The 25,014-nt window shown below is 45.0% G+C and overlaps 1 protein-coding gene across 3 annotated transcripts in view; it reads left to right on the top strand.

Annotated features, from left to right (window-relative positions):
- Positions 1-25,014, top strand: part of EFL1 (elongation factor like GTPase 1) — a 277,476-nt gene that overhangs the window by 113,909 nt on the left and 138,553 nt on the right. For all 3 annotated transcript variants that reach the window (XM_044279571.1, XM_044279570.1, XM_044279572.1), the window contains exon 15: positions 10,888-11,023. In XM_044279571.1, the coding sequence (XP_044135506.1) occupies positions 10,888-11,023 (136 nt within the window). The remainder of the gene's footprint in view (positions 1-10,887; positions 11,024-25,014) is intronic.

The following is a 25,014-nucleotide window of genomic DNA, read 5'->3' as shown; positions in this document are numbered from 1 at the left end:
TCAATGGCACATGCAGGCCTAACATTAATGGAGCGTGCTACACTTTGGGGAGTTGATAAAGGTTGTATGCCAGTTTTCTGAGCAAGCGAAAAGTTGCAACTTGAAGAGTTGACTTAGAAAATTGGCTGAGTTTAGGGTTCTTTTACATGAATGCGGAGCCATAATGAACGCTGATGTAACACGTTGAACCGCTCTTGTTTAAAGGGCCTGTACACAGGCTGATGCAATCTGTTAGTGTGAGCGTTTGTCCACCATAGTTAGCATATTGCCAGCAGCACATCCCCTCTTTATACAGTCGAGATTCGCTGCCGGCAAACATCTATTGCTGTGGCTGCATAAAGGACCCAATCAGCTGACAAATGAGCATGTACTTGTTTGTTGGCTGATTGGGGGCATGTTTAGACGAAACAACAATTGGCCCGTATAACTGAAATCTACGCCAGCCCATAGGTGAGGTAGAGTTCAGTTAGAGGTGCACAGAAAGCTCAAGATGAGACTCATTTATTAAGAGGCCTATACCTCTTAACAAATTTGCTGCATATTACTCCAAAGTGAGTTATGTCTTTATTTAGGCTGGGTTCAGACCTGAGCGTACTGAACGTACGCTCTGTATGCACGATTGTACGGGCGTTTGCAATCGCGCATACAGAGACAAGCGAACGCCCATTGTCGCGCGTTCCCGCTGAAGTCTATGTACGGGAACGCGCGATAAGACGCCCCAAAGAAGCTCCTGTACTTCTTGGGGCGACGGGCGTTTTACAGCGCGATCGTACGCGCTGTAAAATGCTCAGGTGAGAACCATTCTCATAGGGAATCATTGGTTCTTGCCTGTTGAACGTTTTACAGCGCGTAGGAACGCGCTGTAAAACGCTCAGGTCTGAACCCAGCCTTAGGCACACGGTGATAGTCCTCATAGTCCTTTTCTCAATGTGGTTATGCTTATAGTTCATCCAATTTGTTATTCTCTTCCTTTGCTAATATGGAAATCGGCACTACATGCACTGACTTTCTGCAGCCTGTGTGGGATTTTGCTGCACACTGCAGCAAGTGAAGCTTCAGTGTAAAGCAGAGAAGAGAGACTTCACTCTGAATCCCTGATGGAAAAGTAGGTGAATTTCAGACTACATTGGAAAATCTGTAGACACCGAAGCTTAAGTTACATTTTTATGGTCTCCAAAAGACTAACCACCCTTAGGGTCATGCTCCGGCCTTGTGCACCCCGCACCACAGATGTGGACCCATTCACTTGAATGAGTCCGCAATCTGGAAGGTCCAGTGCGGACAAATCACTGACCCATTGAAGTTGAACAGATTTTCAGTTCCAACAAACATTATGCATGTCTTTAAGAAGACACCTCCTATTAGCAAGGAAATGGAGCCAACGAGCCAAACCGCCAACTATTTTTTCATACTCGGACTCCACTACTAACTCATGTATAATAACTGGTAATTATACAATATTAAACCTTTGCCAACCTCCGCTCTAAATGAAGTGCGGAAGTCCGGTCTTTAAAAATGGTTTATACAGCAGACACCTGGAGCTAAAGTCTGCAATCAGCGATTAAAGCCGATTGCAAGCATTTGACCTAGGGTTGTTGCGGGTATCGACATATCGATACCCAATCGATACTTTTGTCCCGGTATCGATACCATACGGGGATTTGACATTTATCGATACTAGGCTGCCCTACTGTGCAGCGTAGCATCAGAGAACATTGAGCGCGCTGCTGTCAGCGCGCTCATGTTCCCTCAGCAGCACAGGGGAGAAGGAGTCACTCTCTCCCTTTCCCTGTGCTGCCAATAAGAAGAGAGAGGAGCGGAATATAGCAGAATCACATATCCTGATCACATAGCCGGCACCCTGCCTCTGACAGGGAGCTGCCATCAGCGGCAGTTAACCCCTGTATTAAAGGTTAATTATCATTGGTGGAGAAGTGCGCCCACCCCCCTCTCCTCTCCAGTATTGAAAACACTGGTGGCGCAGTGTGCCCTCCCCAGTATTGAAATCATTGGTGGCGCAGTGCACCCCCCCCCTCTCCACCCCCTCCAGTTAATATAATCATTGGTAGCAGTGGCCACAGGGTCTCCTCCCCACCTCTTTATTGGTGGCAGTGGCAGCTTCTGATCGGAGCCCCAGAAGTGTAATCCTGGGGCTCCGATCAGTTACCATGGCAGCCAGGACGCTACTGAAGTAAGCCATGGTAACCTCCCTGCTGCTGTGTGCAATAGAGCTCTATTAGGGTGAATAAGACGAGGGATGAAAAGATCCCAGGTTCTAACCCCTAAGGGGGCTAATAGTTATTACCGTAAATAAAAAGTAAAAAAATAAATAAAAAATTGGAAAAAAAATAATTAATATTAAGTATAAATCAACCCCTTTCCCAATTTTACATATAAAATATATAAACAATAAATAAATAAACATATCACATATTGCCACGTCCGAAAAGTCCAAACTATTAAAATATAAAAAAAATCTCCTATGCGGTGGACGCCGGAACAGAAAAAGAAATAAATAAAAACTGCGTGATTCAACATTTTTTTAAATGCGGAATGCACGTGGGTTTTTTGGTGTTATGTTTTTTTCACGTGGTATTGAATGGTATCGAGTAGGGATCGACCGATTATCGTTTTTACAGATATTATCGGCCGATATTCAGTATTTTGACCGTTATCGGCATCTATTTTGCCGATATACCGATAACGTATTGGGAACACAAATCGCGCTGCTGACAGCGCTCTCCGTGTTCCCTCAGCAGCACAGGGGAGAAGGAAGCAGTGTCTCCCTCCCCCTGTGCTGCTGCTGCCGCTGCCACCAATGAGAGGAGGGATGACAAGAGGAGGGGAGGGGCTGCCCCACCAATGAAGCGAAATCTCTCATTAATTCATATACAGGAGGCGGGAGCTGCAGAATGACATAGCCGGCTCCCAACCTCTATGAGCAGTAGCTGCGATCTGCGGTAGTTAACCCCTCAGGTGCTGCGGATCGCAGCTACTGCTCATAGAGGTCAGGAGCCGGCTATGTCATTCTGCAGCCAGCTCCCGCCTCCTGTATATGAATTAATGAGAGATTTCTCTTCATTGGTGGCGCAGTGCGCCCCCAAGTATTAGTCATTGGTGGCGCAGTGCGCCCCCCACCCCAGTATTAAAAAACATTGGTGGCGCAGTGCACCCCCCCCCCCCCCCCCCACCCAAGCTCCCCCCAGTATTAATCATTGGTGGCAGTGGCCACAGGATCCCCTCTCCCCTGCTCCTCCGATCAGAGCCCCAGCAATGTAATCCTGGGGCTCTGATCGGTTACCATGGCAGCCAGAATGCTATTGAAGCCCTGGCTGCCATGGTAAGCTCCATGCTGCTCTGTGCACAAAGCACAGAGCAGCAGGGACAGTGTGAGATCCTATTCACCCTGAAAGAGATCTATCAGGGTGAATAGGACAAGGGTTCTAGTCCCTAAGGGGGCTAAAAGTTAGTAAAAAACAAAAAAAGTAAAATGAAAAAGAAAGATTTTCAAAAAAAAAAAAAACTACACGTTAACAATAAACATATAAATTTTCAGCAGATTTGTGTAGGATTTATTTTTTTTTCAAAAATGAAAATTCACAGAATATCGGTATAAATTATCGGCTATCGGCCTGAAAGTTCACAAAGTATCTGTATCGGCCCTAAAAAAATCAATATCGGTCGATCCCTAGTATCGCAATACTTTTTTATGGTATCGAATCAAAATTTTGGTATCGCAACAACTGTAATTTAAACCCTCAGGTGCAATGATAAAATGTGACCATGGCATCACAGAGCGCAAAACCCAGAAGTGCTGCGCTTCTGGGCCGGGAAGAGCTCCCCCATATGACGACCGGGAATGTTGATCATTCTTTTTGAAAGGCCTGAGCCTGTTGGAGACTATCAGTCCTTTCACAGGTATATTCCATTGTGGGCCCACAGGTGGCAGTACTGCATTGGAATATACTGAATCTTCTATTTAGCCATCGATTTAATTCCATTGTTAAATAGAAATGGCAATCTGATGATTGCATGTTGTTAGGCTCTTGTGGGCCCCAAAAAAAGGTATAAAATCAAAAAAGTTTTCAGAAATATTTAAAAAAACATTAAAATGTCATTTTTTTTTCTTCCAATTTCCAGTTGTATGTGGCAATGGTGCCATTAGAAAGTACAACTGTCAATGTTCGACCCTTTAAATAGGCCTTGAGATGTGACTCGGATAATAACTAAGGGTACTTTCACACTTGCGGCAGGACGGTTTCGACAGTCTGTTCACCCTGTCGGATCCGTCCTTCCACTATTTTGCCGGACCACCACTCCGTCCCCATTGACTATAATGGGGACGGGGCAGAGCTCCGGCCAGTACGGCAGATCGCGCTGAGAGGCCGCCGGATTAAAAAGTTGGACATGCAGGACTTTTAGTCCGGCGGCCTTTCACCGTGCACTGCCAGGCTGCGCCGGAGCTCCGCCCCGGTCCCCATTATAGTCAATGGGGACAGAGCGGCGGCGCGGCGAAATAGTGGAAGGACACATCCGACAGGGTGAACAGCCTGTCAGATCCGCTCTGCCGCAAGTGTGAAAGTACCCTAAGCCAGAATCTCATCTGCATTCAGCTGTTTTGGGGTGATTGCCCCTCATCAGTGCAGAGCAGAGTGAACTGGCTCAACTGGGTAAGAGACCTAGGTCTGCCTCTAAAGCTACCAGATAATTATTCTCCAAGTATTGTCTCAAGGCGTATTTAAAAGAGCTGAACATTGACTTATAGGATAGCTGCCTTACATCTGGTGGCTTTAGAGGCAGAGCTTAAAGCGGTTGTATCATCTCAGACAATGGGGGTATATTGCTAGGATATGCACCCCATTGCCTGATAGGTGTGGTTCCTACAGCTGGGACCTCCACCTATATCAAGAACGGAGCCCTGAAAGTGGTGGAGGGAGCACTGCGCATGTGCAGCCGCTCTCCATTCATTTTCTATGGGGCTGTTGAAATACGCCGAGCACTGGCTTGGCTGTTTTTCTGTTGGGCCCATATAAGTAAATGGGTGCGGTGGCCAGTCATGTGCGTTGCTCTCCCATTCACCTCTATGGGGAGCACGCTTGGTGGTGGCCGGACCGGAGTCCTAGCGATATGCCCCCATTGTATGAGATAAGTCAACCCCTTTAAGAGCTCATTTGCATCACTTCTTCCCAGAATTCCAGAAGAGCATGTATGGCTTTCAAGCTTCCTCTTAAAGGCGCTCTCTGCAAGGTGAGATAGTACCCCCCAAATCATGATATTATACAGATGTACACACAGCTCTGCAGTATGCATATTATATAGCACATACAGCAGTGCAGTATAGGGCTGCAGTAAACTATTATTTTAGAAATAGAGTATTTTATGGATTATTTTTTATGATTAATAGAGTAATCTAATAAGAAAAAAATGAATTAATAGACCGTTTTCCTTTATGAAAACTCATCAGACCCCCTGTCATCAGTCCCCAACACCCTTCCCCCCCCCCCCGTGCGATCAGCCCAAGTGCATCAGCTCGTTCCCCCCCAGTGCCATCAGCCCAAGTGCATCAGCTCATTCCCCCCAGTGCCATCAGCCCAAGTGCATCAGCTCATTCCCCCCAGTGCCATCAGCCCAAGTGCATCAGCTCGTTCCCCCCAGTGCCATCAGCTCGTTCCCCCCAGTGCCATCAGCTCGTTCCCCCCAGTGCCATCAGCTCGTTCCCCCCAGTGCCATCAGCTCGTTCCCCCCAGTGCCATCAGCTCGTTCCCCCAGTGCCATCAGCTCGTTCCCCCCAGTGCCATCAGCTCGTTCCCCCCAGTGCCATCAGCTCGTTCCCCCCAGTGCCATCAGCTCGTTCCCCCCAGTGCCATCAGCTCGTTCCCCCCAGTGCCATCAGCTCGTTCCCCCCAGTGCCATCAGCTCGTTCCCCCCCAGTGCCATCAGCTCGTTCCCCCCCCAGTGCCATCAGCTCGTTCCCCCCAGTGCCATCAGCTCGTTCCCCCCCAGTGCCATCAGCTCGTTCCCCCCCAGTGCCATCAGCTCGTTCCCCCCCAGTGCCATCAGCTCGTTCCCCCCCAGTGCCATCAGCTCGTCCCCCCCCAGTGCCTTCAGCTCGTTCCCCCCAGTGCCTTCAGCTCTTTCCCACCCCAGTGCAATTAGCTGCCCCCCAGTGCCACCAGCTGCCCCCTCAGTGCCACCAGCTTAGTATCCGCAGCCGCCAATTCGAGAGATCCACAAATAGTTTATGTATCCTATACTATACCTTGCCTTCTGGCCATATTAAAAAAAAAACATAACATTTTGCTCTCAAAAATGTTCCCCCGCCGGATTATTGAACGTGAAGCGAGACAGACATTGCTTTTAGCAGAACTGCTTCATTTAAAATCGTGTTTGTTCTTATTGTCATCTGTGCTGTCTATAAGAGGGGGCGATGTCAGTCCAAGCGCTCCCCAGCAAGCATATGTTCCTACGATAACACAAAGAGCCGGTCTATTTATTTCTGATGAACGTACAACCGGGCAGACCTTCATCTTCTTGATTAAACTCTCATACAAAGCGCTGGTGACCACAGGGCGGACGTTCTTTGTGCTATCACTAGAGGAGAGAGGGCCCGAGGAAAGGGACAGCTCACTGGAACCTGAGGCCTTCATTTTTTTTTTGTTCGTGTAATTAATGCAGACTTGTAACTGCAGAGTTGCCATATGGTTAACAGAAGGAGAACATTGGATGCTTACAGTATTTTTTTTTCCAAAAACCAGCTCTTTACAAATGTGACTGTTAATTTTGTATGATAGAACTGGGGTGAGATGCCCTTTGTCTACCATTTCTCAGGCTTCATTGATTTTTATTTTCATGCAGAGATAAAAGACAGACAGGTGGCAGCGCCTCATGTGTGGTGGTGTTTCATTCAAATAATTAGATTAATAGTAAGTGACTCTTACCAGAATATGTTGTGAGAAGTCACAACATCTATATGTAGCCTTGCTGATTTTCCCGATCAGCGTACGGGGTGCGTAGGTTCTAGCCTGTGCTGTGAGAGCATTCGTCGGGATGAGATAGTCCGCACAGAGGAAGACAGAAAAAACGGAACCTTTGTGGTGGTGCTGTCAGCAAGAGTCGGATGCAGGTAAGTATCGGTAAAACAATACTATTTATTTACAGTCGACACGTTTTAGGGCCCCCTGACAATATATATATATATATTGTCCTCACGAAGGGGGCCCTCCACCCCTGAAACACGTCAATTGTAAATAAATAGTATTGTTTTACCAATACTTACCTGCATCCGACTCCTGCTGACAGCCCCACCACAAAGGTTCAGTTTTTTTCTGTCTTCCTCTGTATTGATTTTTATTTTGTCCTACTTTAACACTGGCGTTTTGGCTTTCCGATTGTGACAAGCGATTCAAAACGGATCAGTTTTGCCCTAATGCATTCTTAATGGAAAAGGATCCGCTCAGAATGCATCAGTTCTGTCTCCATTCCGCATGTATGTTGTTTTGTATGCCTCACAAGTGGGGAAAAAAGTGACATCACACATCATATAGTACACAACATTCTCTCTCTATCAAACCTAGAACCAGCCCTGCACCTCACATGGATCCATAGATATCCCCATTAATTGTTCCAATTGTTCTGCTAAATTAATATCAAGCTCACATCTCGGGGGCATGTCCTTTCTGCTGCAGCTCTCTCCCTATCACAGCTCAGGTGGCAGTTGAAGGATGGAACTGAGTATGCGTGTCCACCTCAGCGAGGTGGACAGAAAAATAAGAAAAAGGACAAACAGCAGGTGGAGCTATACAGATACATTTTATTGAGTAGCCCTGCGGCTAGACAACATTTTTAAATTACATACAGTTACATACGTTTTCAGATGGTGCGTTTCCCCAGTAAATCAACTGGTTCTTTAGGGGACAAATGGTTCAGATAACAGGCAGCAAAAAGTGAAAGCAGCCCTATAGTTGTCAGACCTTCTGACTGGCAGCCAACACTATAGGGCTGCTTTCACTTTTTGTTGCCTGTTATATGCACCATTTGTCCCTTGAAGAACCAGTTGATTTGCTGGGGAAATGCAGCATCGAGACTTTGATTTCTCCATTTTTTGGTACATCATTCTTTGTCTGTAGGGTGTACAAAGGAACCAGTCAGGGTTTAGCCACCGAAAGTTGGAGGCGCCCCTTTCAGGGTGGGTGCTCTGCCTGTAGGCAGGGTGAGTCTCAGGGACAGTAATGTATGTCCCACATCCCTGGTTATGTGATCGAGACTATTAAGACCCACCTTTTCATCAAACTGTGAGTAAGAAAGACCATTTGAGTCCTGCCTCGTGACATCCTGTTCATCTTTTGAGTATTTGTGTTTTTCACTTATTTTATTATATGAGGGGTATTTAGGTCTTTTTTTAAAAGTATACAAATAAAAGTTATATTTTAGTGTAGGAAGGCAAGTATTTTCATTTATGTTTTTCACACTCCCTTAGTGATATATTGATCAGTAAAGATTACCTATCAAAACCTGACCTAACCTCACTGGGTTACATGCAGGGTTAATGGACCCCTGATAAAGCAGACTCAGAGGGTAGGCCCTCAGATTTATTTCCTCTGGTGGGCCCAAGGGACTTCAGATAATAGTAATGTTCAGCCTGGGTTTAGCCTTGTTTAATATCCTGTACAGGACCCGGTGGGGCGGTGGGGTTGTTATCCAAACTGCTATGTTGGCTATTGTTGGTTATTTTCTTATATGCAATTTTTTTCCTCCATTATGCTTAATTTTTTTAGATGTGTTAAAGGGTTTAGGCTAAAGTTGATTAAAATGGACGACCTCAACCATAACAAACTTTTGTCAGATGTAATATAACAAGGCCAACCAGTGGCAGACTGGAAAATTCGGGAGTGTTTGAATTCTTAGGAATGATCTTTTACCCATGAACAATCTTTCTTTGAAAGAACATTCCTAGAAATATTGCTTGTCCACTTCCAGTCTCATTGAAAACATATGGCCAGGTTGAGTGACGAGCAATATAAACTAAATAGTGTGTGACTGCATCTGTAAAATGCGGGTTATTCCATCTAAGGCCTCATGCACAGGGTTGTTGCCCGGCCGTTCCGTTCCATACATGGGCACCATCCATGTGGCTAATGCAGACTGATCCAGAACCATTCAGCTTGCATGGGTCAGTGATCCGTCTGCACCGCACTCCGTGGGGTTCTGTGCCTACGTTCCCCACCTCACCTTCTGGATTGCGGACCCATTATCTCTATTTAACTGCTTATATTTTTATTTTTTATTTTTTTGCACTTTTTAGAACGTGTTGGCACATGCATATTTATGGTGCCCCTTCCTTTTTTTCAGCACTTAAGTATACCTATAAATATGGCTAGGCATGATGGCATTCGTTTCTGCTTGGCATTCTTTGAGAAGGAGGAAAAATAATTTGATCCAGTGTGTAATGGACACCATCTGTTGTGAGATTGCTGTGCATGTTTTAACAGAAGGTTGTGCGCTAGAGTTGACTAAATCCATTACCTACTATGATTTCAGCGGTGGCAGGATTTTCACATTACCAGGTCTGCTGACGGCTCTGTGCCCAGGAGATAAGTTCGGAGGGTTAGCTATGAGACCGGCCTCACTCAAAGATTCTGTTGTTATAGTAATTGTATCTATTAGGGAAGTCAGCATGGGGCTGATGGAATGCATAATTGGCTTGCAACTGCTTTTTACATATTGAAATGAGGCATAATGCTAGGAAGGCAGATATTTCTCTCAATGTTGTGTGCACATCTAAAAACGGTAGCTCATCTTAAAGGGGTTGGCACCTTTCTTGCTACTTGTGACCAAAGTTTGTGTAAGATGACTATACGGGAAGTGCTGATATAGCCTTTGTTGATATTCGGTGCTGTTTGCTATATTTCATAAGCTAGGCCCCCCTGTTCTGGCCACACAGAGGACCTCCCCCATAAGATGGCCACAGATTGATATCAGGCAAATCACCTCCATGTGATGTCTCCTGTGTTCATACACAGTGCCCCTACACTAAACTACCAAGATGGCAGGTGCAGTGTGTATAGTGCCACATTTTATCACCCCAGCATAGCCAAATACCAAAGTGCATCACAAAATACCACCTCAAAAACTGCCCTTCTGTGGTGGCCAGCCCCATCTGTCCTACTTTGTCCTCCTACTCTAGTTGCCTTATGATGGCAATACACTTGAATTCAGGAATCAGGAGGGGAGAGTCCACTCAGTACTTATCACGGCTGCTGGCCCCCTGGACATCGGCTCACCAGGAAGTTTCCCTGTAGTATCTATGGCCAGTCCACCACTGTTGCCAGTATACCAAGACTTTCCCCAAGTTTGCAATGCAAAGGATGAGATCCAAAACCATCCTGCAACATAATGGACATGCACAGACTTGAAAACTCATGGCATGCCCTGAATTTCAAGTGGATTTTGTGCCTCAATTTATGGGTTTGGTTCTAAGTAGCCCCTTGCACAGGTATTGTACAGTAATCTGCCACCTCTGAACGTGGCACAAAGGAAGAAACGGAACTTGCAGGATGACAGGCCGAACTGGATGGACAAATGTCTTTTTTAGGCCTTATGTACTATGTTACTATGCTATTATCTAGGCATCCTTGTCAGAATTTTTTTTAATGGTGTAAATCAGGGATGCCCAACCTACAGCCCTTCAGCTGTTGCCAAACTACAACTCCCAAATGCCCTGTCCAGGCATGATGGAAGTTGTAGTTCTGCAACAGCTGGAGGGCCGCAGGTTGGGCATCCCTGGTGTAAATTATTTGTGACTGGCTACATTTTTAGCAGATTACTATCCCCCCCCCCCAAAAAAAAAAAAAACAATAATAAAAATATATAAACCTGTCCTTGTTTCAGCTGCCATCTGATTGCCCCATCACTGCTGACATCTCTGCCATTCCGCACATGGCTTGCTGCTCTCTGGATAGCCTTTACCTTCTGATGGGCCGTGAATTGAAAGACCTGGAAGAAGTACCTGCAGGCAATGTCTTAGGTATGGTTTGGTTCTTTTTTTTTTTCTTTCTTTCTTCTTACAACTATAGAATGAGTTAAGATGTAATAATTCAGTGTTAACTGTAATCAAGAGACTCCTAGTATCTAGTGGTACTTCATATGTCTTATATATTCCAACTGCAAAATGAAAATGCAGTGCAGCCATCTGACCAACAGGAGATTGTCACCTATTGTCATGTAGCATCTTTTCTTCTGGATGTATATAAAGGGAGCTGAGCCGTGGTAACCAGACATGGCCACCACACACTTCATTCTCTGAGATAGTTCTAGCACTGGTGGCTGCTGCAAAACAGCGGATTTGTTCTAATAGGTCAATGTCTACTGTATAACCTGGACCTATAAGCTAATACTGACTAGTTAGTCTATTGTAGTGGGCACGAAAGATGGTACAGCCCTTATAGAATCCGAAAGACCTGGAAGAAGTATCGTCGGGGGTCTGAGTGCTGAGACCCCCACCAATCTCTAGAAAGATGAGAGAAAAGAGCTCACATGGCTCACTCTGTCCCCTCACTGCATGAGATAGAAGTGAGATGGGCTCATAGACCTGCAGCGAGGAGAGAGCATGCTATGTGAGTGCTTCCGTCACCTCCTCCTAGTGAACGACCTGTAATTATGACATGTCAAAAGTTTTTTTTTTTTTTTTTTTTTTTTTAAAGCTCTGTAACACTGTTATAATTGAAGTGGTTCTCCGAGATCCTCAGGAGAACCACTCTCGGTACCTCCACGACCACCTGTTTGAGTGGGACGCAGCACTCCCATGAGCGCCGTGTCCTCCTCATAGCTTTCAAAGAAAGCATAGCGCCATACATTCTATAGCTTCTAGTCTTGGCACTGAAGCTCAGCCCTAATCTTGGGACCAATCCTGAGGGTATGTCATCAATATGTATGAGTATGCTGAATGGGGCTTTGTAAAACCTCATTCACAAGCATTGTACTGTATTCGTTTTGAAGATTTCTCACCAACAAATTGGGCAAATCTGAACTTGGCCTTAATGTTCATTTTGTAGCTGTGTAGAAGGCTAGGCAGTGGAAGGGGTTATCCAATTTCTCAAAACCCCGCCCACATGTGCTGGGCCCCTCACAGGTAATATAGCACCGCTCCTGGTCCCCACACCGCCGCTGCTGCTTCTCCCTGTACACAGATAAAAACATCCGGTGTTGGGAGGGGGGGGAGCAGCCAATGGCAGACGGGGACAAGCCTCCCTAGCATCGTGGGCTCGTCCCCGTCTCTCTGCCTGCCATTGGCTGCTACTCTCTTTCCCGACACCGGGTGTTTTTCATTTGTGTGCAGGGAGAAGCAGCAGCGGCGGTGCGGGGACCAGGAGAGGCACCGTGTTCGGGAAGCAGGGTAAGTATATTACCGATGAGGGGCCCGGCACATGTGGGGGGTGTTTTGAGAAATTGGATAACCCCTTTAATTAAATGGGCTTGAAGATGAGTGTGTTTGGTGGGGGGGTCCTGATACCGTATGCAAAGCCCTTCTGAGCACTTCATGGGCATACAACACAGGAAATCCCAATAACTGCTGTCAGCAGGGTAGAGTAATGATGGCTGGCATTGCTTCCCCTTGTGGAAAGGGAAAGTTTGGATAGTAAGAGTATATCAGGAAAAGGCTCATGTGCAATTCTCCAACACGTAAACATCGGTTCACCAAAGGTAAAAGATTTTTCTGCCATCTTCAGCTGTAATAACTGTTCATGTTTAGTTCTTAGCTGATTGAACATATCAGGTTACCGCACAGAGGTTTCCTCACGTTCTGGAAATAGAGTTCTAGTTAAGAGGGGGAAAGAAGAGGAACCTCGCACATCTGGAAGAAATTCCAACTTTCCATGACACAGTTTTGGAAACTTAATTTCCATGATATTTCACATGACCAGATGGAGCAGACATTTCCTATTTTTAGCTTGTTTTATCACTGACTGAATATAAAATGCCACTATAGATTATAAGAATTGTGTTTTGGCAGCGCTTAAGCAGGTTTTACGATAGTCCGTGATAATACCAACTCCAAGGACAGTGCGCATGTAAGTCCTACTGAAATGTAGTCCAGTGTCAATGTAGAATTACCAGTGCCTTAAGGGGGTTATCCAATTTCTCAACTCCCACATGTGCTGGGCCCCTCACAGGTAATATACTTACCCTGCTCCCTGTGGGGGGGGGGGGGAAGCAGCCACTGGGGGACAGGGACGACTCTCCCTAGCATCGCGCGTGACACACTAGGGACGCCTGACATTGGCTGCTCCTGACACCGGATGGTTTCATCCGTGTACAGGGAGAAGCGGCGGTGTGGGGACCAGGAACGGCGCCGGGAGCAGGGTTAAGTATATTACCTGTGAGGGGCCCAGCACATGTGGGAGTTGAGAAATTGGATAACCCCCTTAAGGCACTGGTAATTCTAGATTGACACTGGACTACATTTCAGTAGGACTTACATGCGCACCTTTAATTGCATTGATCAATGATAGATCTGTCAGCTAAGGGTCCTTTTACCAGGGCAGATTATTTGCAGATCACGAGCGCTGATAGATAATATGTTAGTCAATTGGTGCTTGTTGTTACTTTCATTATTAATTCCGTGAGCACTGACTACATCCGCTCCATAGAAGTGAGTAGAGCGCCCTGAGCGTTACTGCCCCATTCAGAGAGGGGACCCCTCGTTCTTGTGATTGCGCAGGGTCCCAGCAGACAAACCCCCTGCAAGCTGACATTTATCACCCGTCTTGTGGAGAAGTCATTTTCGTGGGATAACCACTTTAATATGTGATCTAAATGTTTTGTGGAAGTGTCCCTTTACAGAATGGCTTGAAGCAATTTTTTATATCTAAAATGTTTTGTATGTTTTCATTCCTAAATGATAAGTTCAAGGAAAACGAAGATCACAACACATACCCCAGCCTCATTAACCATCACATAATAACAGTGGTTGGGGACCTAGGTTCGAATCTCACCAAGGACAACATCTGCATGTAGTTTCTATGTTCTCCTTGTGCTTATGTGGGTTTCCTCCCAAACGAAAAATATATACTGATAGGGGAACTCCATTGGGGAAAGCGCCTGACGATAATGTCTGTCTGTGGAATATGTCAGCGCTATATAAGTGAGTGAGTAAAAGAACAGTATTCTTCAGTGTGTAAAATAGCTTTTCACACTGTCAGTTAAAGCGGACCTGTCACCATGAAATGTAGTACAATCCACAAGCACCACGTTATAGAGCAGATTGATATAGCTTAAAAAATAAAAAATAAAACATTCAGAAAAGTAGTTTATACATTTAAAAACTCCTCTCTTTCTGCACTCAGTTGTACACGGGGGCCATATTAGTGGCTGGCAGCTATCTATATATACTCACACAGGGAATGCTGATAACACCTTACCCAGAACAATGAACTCAGAAAGAGCAGAGATCTATCAAGACCAGAGTTTCAGACGCCGTTCTTAATAACCCCTATATCTGGTGGTGGATCCACCGAAGTTATGAAGAGACACTGGCCTCCTCATAACTTTGGCGCATCCAGCGGCAGTCTAAATGTAAGACCGCTTCCTTGCTGTCTTACATTTAGACCATTTGTGTGAGGTCCGGATCTGAAAACAAACAGTGGCAAGTAAGGGAAAGGACATCACAGCAGTACAGTGCTGGCAGATTCCACAGAAGGGAGACGTTCCCGGAGTCTATCACCACCTCTTTCCGTTTTAAACTGTTCCTGGTGTCCTGTAAGTCCCATAAATCCTAACTCAGACATACCTTCGTGTGCTTTTCTTAATATTTATTGTTCCCCAAAAAACTCTTTATATAGATATGCAAATTAGCATAAAAGAGCTGAAGGGGCACACATCACCGCTGTGCTTGGTGGCTCCCTCTACTCCCAACGTAACCACCCTAATTGCAAAGAGAGGGGTGATGTGCACCTGCTTGAGATTTCAAGTGCTGGCCGGATAGCGCCAGGAGCAGAGGGAGGTGGGGAGGACGAGGCTCAGTTCAAATGAGAGAGGCTGAGGTCCGTTGTTGACACGTACTGCCCCTTGGGCTCTTTTATGCTCAATCGCATATTGATATGCAGATCTTTTTCAGGTGCAATATAAAAGGAGAAAAGCACACAGAGGTATGTCTGGAATCAGCGTAAACGGATCAGTCGGTGAAGGCGAGAGAAGCATAAATGCTTAGAACAGTGAAATAACCCCCAAAAAAGTGTCTATTTTACGGTTTGTTTTTAAACACATTGGAAACCATGCAACCAGTTTTTCTGCAAAACCGCAAAGTTTGAAATCTGTAGCAAAATCTGCATATAACACATTCAACTTTTGCAGCGGTTTTGTGTGAAAATTGGTCGCATTATTTCAAATCATTAAAAAAAGAGAGCAAAATGGACATGCTCTTTTTTTGTTTTGTTTATATGATCACTGTTCTAGGCATTTATGATTCTTCTGTTGTTTAGAACAACGATAGTAAAAATTGAAAAAAATAAAGAAAGTATCCATTTTGTTCTCAATTTTTTAATGGATTAAAATAATGCAGCCAATTTTCACACAAAACCGCTGCAAAAGTTAAATGTGTTATATGCAGATTTTGCTACAGATTTCAAACTTTGCGATTTTGTGTAAAAATCAACTGCATTATTTTAATCTGTGTAAAAAAAATTGAGAACAAAATGGACACTTTTTTCCCCCTTTAATTTCATTGTCCTTTGTCCTTCACTGACTGATCCATTTAGCCAGTCAACGATTCCTCTGTACTAGTGACCCGGGAGAATGGTCCCTGGGTCATCAATTCTATGGTGGAAGGTTACACAGCATGAAGGGGGGAATCATTACTCAAGGTACACCATTGTAGATAGATTGACCGTGTTTTCTGTATTTAAAGAGAGTCTGTCACAAAATGCAGTGCGTTATAGAGCAGAAAGAGCTGAGCAGATTGATGTATAGTTTTATGACAGAAGATCTTTCTGACCTCAGTATGGCCCATTCAGCAATAATCAGTGATTGATAACCTTCTGTGTGTGTGTATACTGATACAATGTCCCTCGTGTACAACTGAGCAGAGACTTGAAGAGGACCTGTCATCACAAAATGCAGTGTTATGGAAACATGCACACGACCGTGACGGTTTTTGCGGTCCGCAAACCGCGGATCCGCAAAAAACGGAAGCCGTCCGTGTGCCTTCCGCAATTAGGCATTGTAGACATGCCTATTCTTCTCCACAAAACGGACAAGAATAGGACATGCTATATTTTTTTTGCGGTGCCTCGGAACGTAGCAAAGGATGCAGACAGCACACTGCGTCTCGGATGTGGACCAGAACAACTGTCGTGTTCATGAAGCCTAATATGAAGACAGCACATTATAGAGCAGGAGGAGCTAAGCAGGTTGATAGTTTTATGGGAAAAGATTCAGCAAAATGAGTAATTTATTCATTTAAATCTCTATTTCTGTCTGCATTTACAAAAGGAGTTCTATCAGTCACAGATAAAACCTCCTCCGTGTACAACTGAAGTCAGAAATAGCAGACATTTACATGTATACAAGTTTTATAGAATTTTCCCCCAAAAAACGATATTTCAATCTGCTCAGCTCCTTCTGCTTTTAGACACCGGATTTCGCGGTGACAGGTTCCCTTTAACGGACTGTGTGAAAAGCTATTTTACACGCTGGAGAATACTGTTATTATGTAATGGTTAATGGGGCATTCTGTAATTTTCATTTCCTTTGAATATCTCATCTAGGAATGCAAAAAATAAAACCAACATTTTAGATTAAATTTTTTTTTTAAAAAAATGCTTGTTGCCATTGTTTAAAGGGACACAGATCAAAACATTTTCATCACATATTGAAGGGGTTATCCCATGAAAATGAATTATCTGTTCACAGAATAGGTGTGAAATTTCCGATTCTCGAAAATGAGGCGTCTGCAAGTCTCTCTGAATGGAGCAGTAGTGGGCATGTCTGTCCACCGCACCATTCACTGCGACAGGACAAAGTGCTCATAGATGTCAATGGCATGGCAGACAAAATGTGCACTTACCACTCCATTCTGAGAGGGGACTCAAGATGCAAGAGATCCCAGCAGTTGAACCCTCTGCAATCTGATACCTATAACTTATCCCGTGAATAGGTGAAAAATAATTTTCATGAGATAACCCCTTTGAGCATCTGGATCTTGCAGTATTTCTGTGGTGTAAGAGCACTATTTGGAGTGGGCTCCCTAGCTGGACCTGCTCCAAACGTGGAGGTTGCTGACTATGTCATACAGCTGGCACCTGCTTGCTATGGCTAGGATCTCAAGAGAACTCCCATCCTGGTCATTTAACTCCTTAGTTGCCGCAATCAATAGCAACTGAGGCATCTTAATAAAAACTATATGAATTTGGTATTGCCGTGATTATACTGACCCTCAGAATAAGGCCTCGTGCACACAAAAAACGGATCCACCAAAAAATACGGATGACACCCGTGTGCATTCCGTATATTGCGGAATGGAACAGTTGGCCCCTAATAGAACAATACTATCCTTGTCCGTAATGCGGACAATAATAGGACTTGTTCTATTTTTTGCGGAACGGAAATACAGACATACAGAAACTGAATGCACACGGAGTAACTTAAGTTTTTTTTTTTTTGCGGACCCATTGAAATGAATGGTTCCGCATACGGTCCACAAAAAAAACGGAACGGACACAGAAAGAAAATACGTTCGTGTGCACGAGCCCTAAGGATGTTCTGTCATTGTTATTGCATAGTGAACACTGTAAAAATAAACATTTTTCACCTCACATATATATTTTATTTGCAGTTTTGCAATGCATTATATGGATCATTGAATGGTGCCATTAACCCCTTAAGGACTCAGCCCTATTTCACCTTAAGGACTTGGCCATTTTTTGCAAATCTGACCAGTGTCCCTTTAAGTGCTCATAACTTTAAAACGCTTTGACTTACCCAGGCCGTTCTGAGATTGTTTTTTCGTCACATATTGTACTTCATGACACTGCTAAAATTGGGTCAAAAAAGTTAATTTTTTTGCACCAAAAAATAAAATTTTTACAATTTTTTTTGAAAAATTAGCAAATTTCAAAGTTTCAGTTTCTCTACTTCTGTAATACATAGTAATACCCCCAAAAATTGTGATGGCTTTACATTCCCCATATGTCTACTTCATGTGTGTAGCATTTTGGGAATGATATTTTATTTTTTGGGGATGTTACAAGGCTTAGAAGTTTAGAAGCAAATTTTGAAATTTTTCAGAAATCTTCAAAATCCCACTTTTTATGGACCAGTTCAGGTTTGCAGTCATATTGTGAGGCTTAGATAATAGAAACCTCCCAAAAATGACCCCATTCTAGAAACTACACCCCTCAAGGTATTCAAAACTGTTTTTTCAAACTTTATTAACCCTTTAGGTCTTCCACAAGAGTTAATGGCAGATGGAGAAACAATTTAGAAATTTCTATTTTTGGGAAAATTTTCCAATATAATCAATTTTTTCCAGGAGTAAAACAAGGGTTAACTGCCAAACAAAACTCAAAATGGGTTGCCCTGATTCTGTAGTTTGCAGAAACACCCCATATGTGGTCGTAAACTACTGTTTGGCCAAACGGGAGGACATAGAAGGAGGGGAACACCATATGGGTTTTGGAAGGCAGATTTTGCAGGACTGGTTTTGTTTATACCATGTCCCATTTGAAGCCCCCTGTTGCACCCCTAGAATAGAAATTTCAAAAAAGTGACTCCATCTAAGAAAGTACACCCCTCAAGGTATTCAAAACTGGGTTTACAAACTTTGTTAACCCTTTAGGTGTTCCACAAGAGTTAATGGCAGATGGAGAAACAATTTAGAAATTTCTATTTTTTGAAAAATTTTCCAATATAATCAATTTTTTCCAGGAGTAAAACAAGGGTTAACTGCCAAACAAAACTCAAAATGGGTTGCCCTGATTCTGTAGTTTGCAGAAACACCCCATATGTGGTCGTAAACTACTGTTTGGCCAAACGAGAGGACATAGAAGGAGGGGAACGCCATATGGGTTTTGGAAGGCAGATTTTGCAGGACTGGTTTTGTTTATACCATGTCCCATTTGAAGCCCCCTGTTGCACCCCTAGAATAGAAATTTCAAAAAAGTGACTCCATCTAAGAAAGTACACCCCTCAAGGTATTCAAAACTGGGTTTACAAACTTTGTTAACCCTTTAGGTGTTCCACAAGAGTTAATGGCAGATGGAGAAACAATTTAGAAATTTCTATTTTTTGGAAAATTTTCCAATATAATCAATTTTTTCCAGGAGTAAAACAAGGGTTAACTGCCAAACAAAACTCAAAATGGGTTGCCCTGATTCTGTAGTTTGCAGAAACACCCCATATGTGGTCGTAAACTACTGTTTGGCCAAACGGGAGGACATAGAAGGAGGGGAACACCATATGGGTTTTGGAAGGCAGATTTTGCAGGACTGGTTTTGTTTATACCATGTCCCATTTGAAGCCCCCTGTTGCACCCCTAGAATAGAAATTTCAAAAAAGTGACTCCATCTAAGAAAGTACACCCCTCAAGGTATTCAAAACTTGGTTTACAAACTTTGTTAACCCTTTAGGTGTTCCACAAGAGTTAATGGCAGATGGAGAAACAATTTAGAAATTTCTATTTTTTGGAAAATTTTCCAATATAATCAATTTTTTCCAGGAGTAAAACAAGGGTTAACTGCCAAACAAAACTCAAAATGGGTTGCCCTGATTCTGTAGTTTGCAGAAACACCCCATATGTGGTCGTAAACTACTGTTTGGCCAAACGGCAGGACATAGAAGGAGGGGAACGTCATATGGTTTTTGGAAGGCAGATTTTGCTGGACTGGTTTATTTACACCATGTACCCTTTCAAGCCCCCTGATGCACCCCTAGAGTAGAAACTCCATAAAAGTGACCCCATCTAGGAAACTACAGGATAAGGTGGTTGTTGTTTTGGGACTATTTTAGGGGTAAATATGATTTTTGGTTGCTCTATATTACTCTTTTTTGAGGCAATGTAACAAAAAAATTAAATTCTAAAATAATTTCTACATTCGCTATTTAGTTTTGTGGAACACCTAAAGGGTTAACATAGTTTGTAAAGTAACTTTTGAATACCTTGAGGGGTGTAGTTTCTTAGATGGGGTCACTTTTTTGGAGTTTCTAGTCTGGGCTACATCAGGGGGGGCTTCTAATGGGACATGGTGTCAAAAAAAAAACTGTCCATCAAAATCTGCCTTCCAGAAACCGTATGGAGTTCCCTTCGTTCTATGCCCTGCCGTGCGGCTATATAGCCATTTACGACCACATATGGGGTGTTTCTGCAAACTACAGAATCAGGGCCATAAATATTGAGTTTTGTTTGGCTGTTAACCCTTGCTTTATTACCGGCAAAAGGGATTCAAATTGAAATTTTGCCCAAAAATGGGTGTTTTGGCACCGTTTTTGTTTTATATTTTTAACACCGTTCATTCGAGGCGTTTGGTCAAATGTTATTTTTATAGCGACGACTTTTACGCACGCGACGATGCCCAATATGTATGGCTCTCAGACTTTGGAGACACTAAGCAGGCATCCTAAAAACTGCGGCCCTCCAGATGTTGTAAAACTACAATTCCCACCATGCCCTGCTGATGGCTGTAGGTTGTCTGGGCATGCTGGGAGTTATAGTTTTACAACATCTGGAGGGCCGCAGTTTGAGGATGCCTGCTCTAAAACTAATATTTTTTTGGGGAAAAAAAATTGTTTCTGTGTCTCCAAAGTCTAAGAGCCATAGTGTTTTATGTTCTCTAGTGGACTGTTGGGGATTATAAAAATTTAGTACTCCATGGAAGTGTGATACTCCCTGAAGCAATCGATAACGCAGAGGCCCGGATGATCGGGGCACGTGTCACATTGAGTGGTGGTGTCCTTCCGTATCCCCCTCTTGTGACACACTCTGCATCTTTTTTGGGTTCGTCCCTTCTTTCCAGTATGGGGGACCACACCTGGAAAGTGTTGGCCAGGGACGATCCGGGCGCCTCCAGTTCCCGAGGTACTCCGGCCTGCTCTTTCCCGGTCCGAAAAGATCAGGTCTTTGAGGACTGCCTCATAGAATTGGAGGAATGTCCCTGTGCTGCCAGCGCTTCGGGATAGTACAAAAGAGTTGTACATGGCAACCTGCACCATGTAGACCGTAACTTTTTTGTACCATGCCCGGGTTTTGCGCATGGCATTATATGGCGTGAGGACTTGATCAGAGAGATCAACTCCTCCCATATACCGATTGTAGTCGACGATACAATCGGGCTTGAGGACCGTTGCCGCGGTACCTCGCACAGGGACTGGGGTGGTGCTGTTACCGTGGATTGTGGACAGCATAAGGACATCCCTCTTGTCCTTATACCTGACCAGCAACAGGTTTCCACTGGTAAGGGCACGGGTCTCACCCCTGGGGATAGGTACCTGGAGGGGGTGGGCAGGGAGGCCGCGCTGATTTTTCCGCACGGTCCCACAAGCGAACGTGGATCTGGCGGCAAGGGACCTGAACAAGGGAATGCTGGTATAAAAGTTATCCACGTACAAGTGGTAACCCTTATCCAGCAGTGGGTGCATAAGGTCCCACACGAGTTTCCCGCTAACACCCAGAGTGGGGGGACATTCTGGGGGTTGAATACGGGAATCTCGCCCCTCGTACACACGAAATTTGTAAGTGTACCCTGAGGTACTCTCACAAATTTTGTATAGCTTCACGCCATACCTCGCCCGCTTTGTGGGAATGTATTGGCGGAAACTGAGTCTCCCCTTGAACGCAACGAGAGACTCATCAACCGCGACCTCCCTTCCAGGTACGTAGGCCTGCTGAAATGTGGCCCCAAAGTGATCGATGACCGGCCGTATCTTATACAGCCGGTCATAGGCAGGATCACCTCGGGGTGGACATGCTGCATTATCGGAATAATGCAGACATTTCCGGATGGCCTCAAACCGGGGACGTGTCATGACCATACTGTACAGTGGGGTCTGGTATAGGACGTCCCCACTCCAGTATTGCCTGACACTGGGTTTTTGGACTAGACCCATATGCAGCACGAGGCCCCAAAATGTCCTCATTTCGGCTGCACTGACCGGCGTCCAGCCACCGGGTCTAGCCAAAAATGAGCCTGGGTTTTGAGCGACGAACTGTTGGGCGTACAGATTCGTCTGCTCCACCATCAAATTCACCAGTGGGTTACTGAAAAAAAAACTAAAAAAGTCTATTTCAGTAAACCCCACTGTGGGAATCTGGATTCCAGGATTGCCAGCGAAATCCGGAATCTCAGGCTCAAAGTCCACTGGGGGACACCAGCTAAGTTCATCGGCAGGGGGCTCCGGTGAACTTATTTGGTGGGCCGGGAAACCAGTACGAACCCCAGGGCGGCTCGTACTAGGGTGGGCCACAGGATCCCTAGCATGTGTGGCCCCTGGCTCCGCCTGGCGGCGTCTCCGCCGCCTTGGTGGCTCATCGTCATCCGATGATGATGAGGAGGATGCGGATGACAGAAGGAATGTGGGGTCATCCTCATCCTCACTGGGGCTCTCGGAGTCGGAGGCAATCTGGGCGTATGCCTCCTCGGCCGAGAACACCCGGCGGGCCATGGGTGTGTGTGCGTGTAGGTGTGCGTGTGTGGAAACCTTTATTATATGTGCGTGTGTGTGGGGGCAACGGGTGTTCGCGTACTAAAAAAAGGAAAATAAAGGGGCAAGTGTTAGGAAAAAAAGTTCAAAGTTGCTGATCAGCGGTACAACGCTGATCAGCGGTGGGGCAGGCGATGCGCTAACAGTGGACGGACGCTAAAGTGCCGACCAGTCAGCGAACGCAGAAAATAAAAAAAAAGTGGTGGTAAGGGGGCTAGTGGTGAGGGGGGGGAGGCTGGGGGAGGGCTGGTGGGGGGATGGGTGGGGGGGGCTGGTGGTGGTGGGGGGCTGGTAGGGGGGGGGCAAGTGGCAGGGGGGGCTCTGGGGTCTGATAGATGGATCAAAAAAGTTTTGTGTAAAAGTTCTTTTTTTTTTCCTAACTAACTTTTCCCTTCTTTCCCTTCCTAATGGTGCCTCTCCCTCACTGACCCTAACCTACCTGAGTGGCGATGGGTGCAGGAGGGTGATGGATGCCGATTAGGGGGACACAGGAGCTGGTGCTGGACGATGCTGCACGGTCAGGGTGCTGGACAGGAAGAGGAGGGGAGAGAGGAGCGCAGGAAGTTTGAATCTCGCGCCTCTCTCCCATGCACCAATCAGCACCCTGGACAGCAGTGTTCAGCACCAGGGCCAGCACCGCCTCCTCAAATCCTCGGACTGCGATTGGTGGTGTAAAATTACGCCACCGATCGCAGTCTTTTTCCGGTTCATCGGGTCACAGCACACCCGAATGGACCGGAAACGCAGAAAACCGCAGGTCTGAATGGACCTGCGGTTTTCTGCGATCGTCTATACGGGGGGGTCAAATGACCCCCCCCTGCGTTGTTACGGGATGCCGGCTGAATGATTTCAGCCGGCATCCCGTTCCGATTAACCCCCGCGGCGCCGGAATCGCGAATTGAAGCCATGACGTACCGGTACGTCATGGGTCCTTAAGGATTCGGGAAACATGCCGTACCGATACGTCATGGGTCCCTAAGGGGTTAAAAGATACAACTCCTCCCACAAAAAAAAAAATAGTTGACTAAAATTTTATATATAAAATGAGTCTATGTTTTTCTGGATATCATTTTTTCTATGTGTGCTAGTTCCTGTTCTTTGAATTCTGGACATTTAGCCCCCCGGAGAGGCTCACTTAATAAACTCATGTCACCCTTTAGTCAGTGTAATAGGAATTTTCTGAAGTTCATGCACGGAAGCGGGGCAAATGGGCAAGCGCAAGGGATGTGAGCAACTTTAACACAGTCCAAATTGTGATAATGTGTGTGGTTAGACAACCGGACCAGAGCATCTACAAAACACCAGGACTTGTGTGTATGTTCCCTGTACACAGTGGTTAGTACCTACAAATGTGATCAAAGGAACGGCAAAAGGTGCACCAGCAACAAGGTCAAGACTTATTGATGGGCTTAGAGGGCAAAGGCAAACAGTCCGGTGTGATCCCACTAAAGAGCTATTCTTGCTGAAAAAGTTAATATTGGACAGAGGTCTTGTAGAGCCGGTGGCTTGACAGGTCAGAGCAGTTTTGCCTGCACGAGGTTGACTTGCAAAATATTAGGCAAGTTGTTTTATTACTGTGGGTGATTTTATTTATTTCTCTTGCTTATATAGTGCTGACATATTCCGCGGCGCTTAACTGACATTTTCAATACTCATTTTCCGCAGGGGAGCTCCCTATCAGTATATCTTCATAGTGTGGGAGGAAACCCACACAAACACGGGGAGAACATACAAACTCCATGCAGATGTTGTCCTTGGTCAAATTCAAACCTAGGACCCCAGAGCTGCAAGGCACCAGTGCTAACCACTGAGCCACCATGCTGCCCCTTATATTCACACTGTATTTGTACATAATTACTTTATGAAGTTCTAAAGTTAGAGGCAGAGCTGTTTCAGGGATGACGGCCCATTTAGCTTTTCCTAGATTCCTGTGCAAATTACTTGCTCAGTTATTAGCGAAGAGTGTCGCTTGTATCACCTCCTAACTAGACAGATTTACTTTTCATGGTCCTTTTAAAGTAGGCCATGTACGACAACTTATGTGGGAATTGTGTTGCGAACAGGTCTGATGATTGAAAATTAAGAGTATTTTTTAATTTTTTTTAACAACGGTAATTTAGACTGTTGTCCCATTTTGGAGTTGGGGTTTCCATTTTGTATGTTTGTTGTGATTTTTTTTGTATTGTTATATGTACTTCAGTGATACCACACCTGCTTGTGGTTTTTGATCAAGCATATTGGAGCACTGGACTCCTAGGTTTGCCAGCAGCGCTCCTGCTCACTGAGCATGTGGATTGGCGAAAAAGGGACTCACTTTTTTGTCATGTG

Source organism: Bufo gargarizans, chromosome 2 (assembly GCF_014858855.1).
Source record: "Bufo gargarizans isolate SCDJY-AF-19 chromosome 2, ASM1485885v1, whole genome shotgun sequence".
NCBI lineage: Eukaryota > Metazoa > Chordata > Amphibia > Anura > Bufonidae > Bufo > Bufo gargarizans.
The sequence above is the reverse complement of the archived record's forward strand: the minus strand, read 5'-3'. Positions and strand labels throughout refer to the sequence as shown.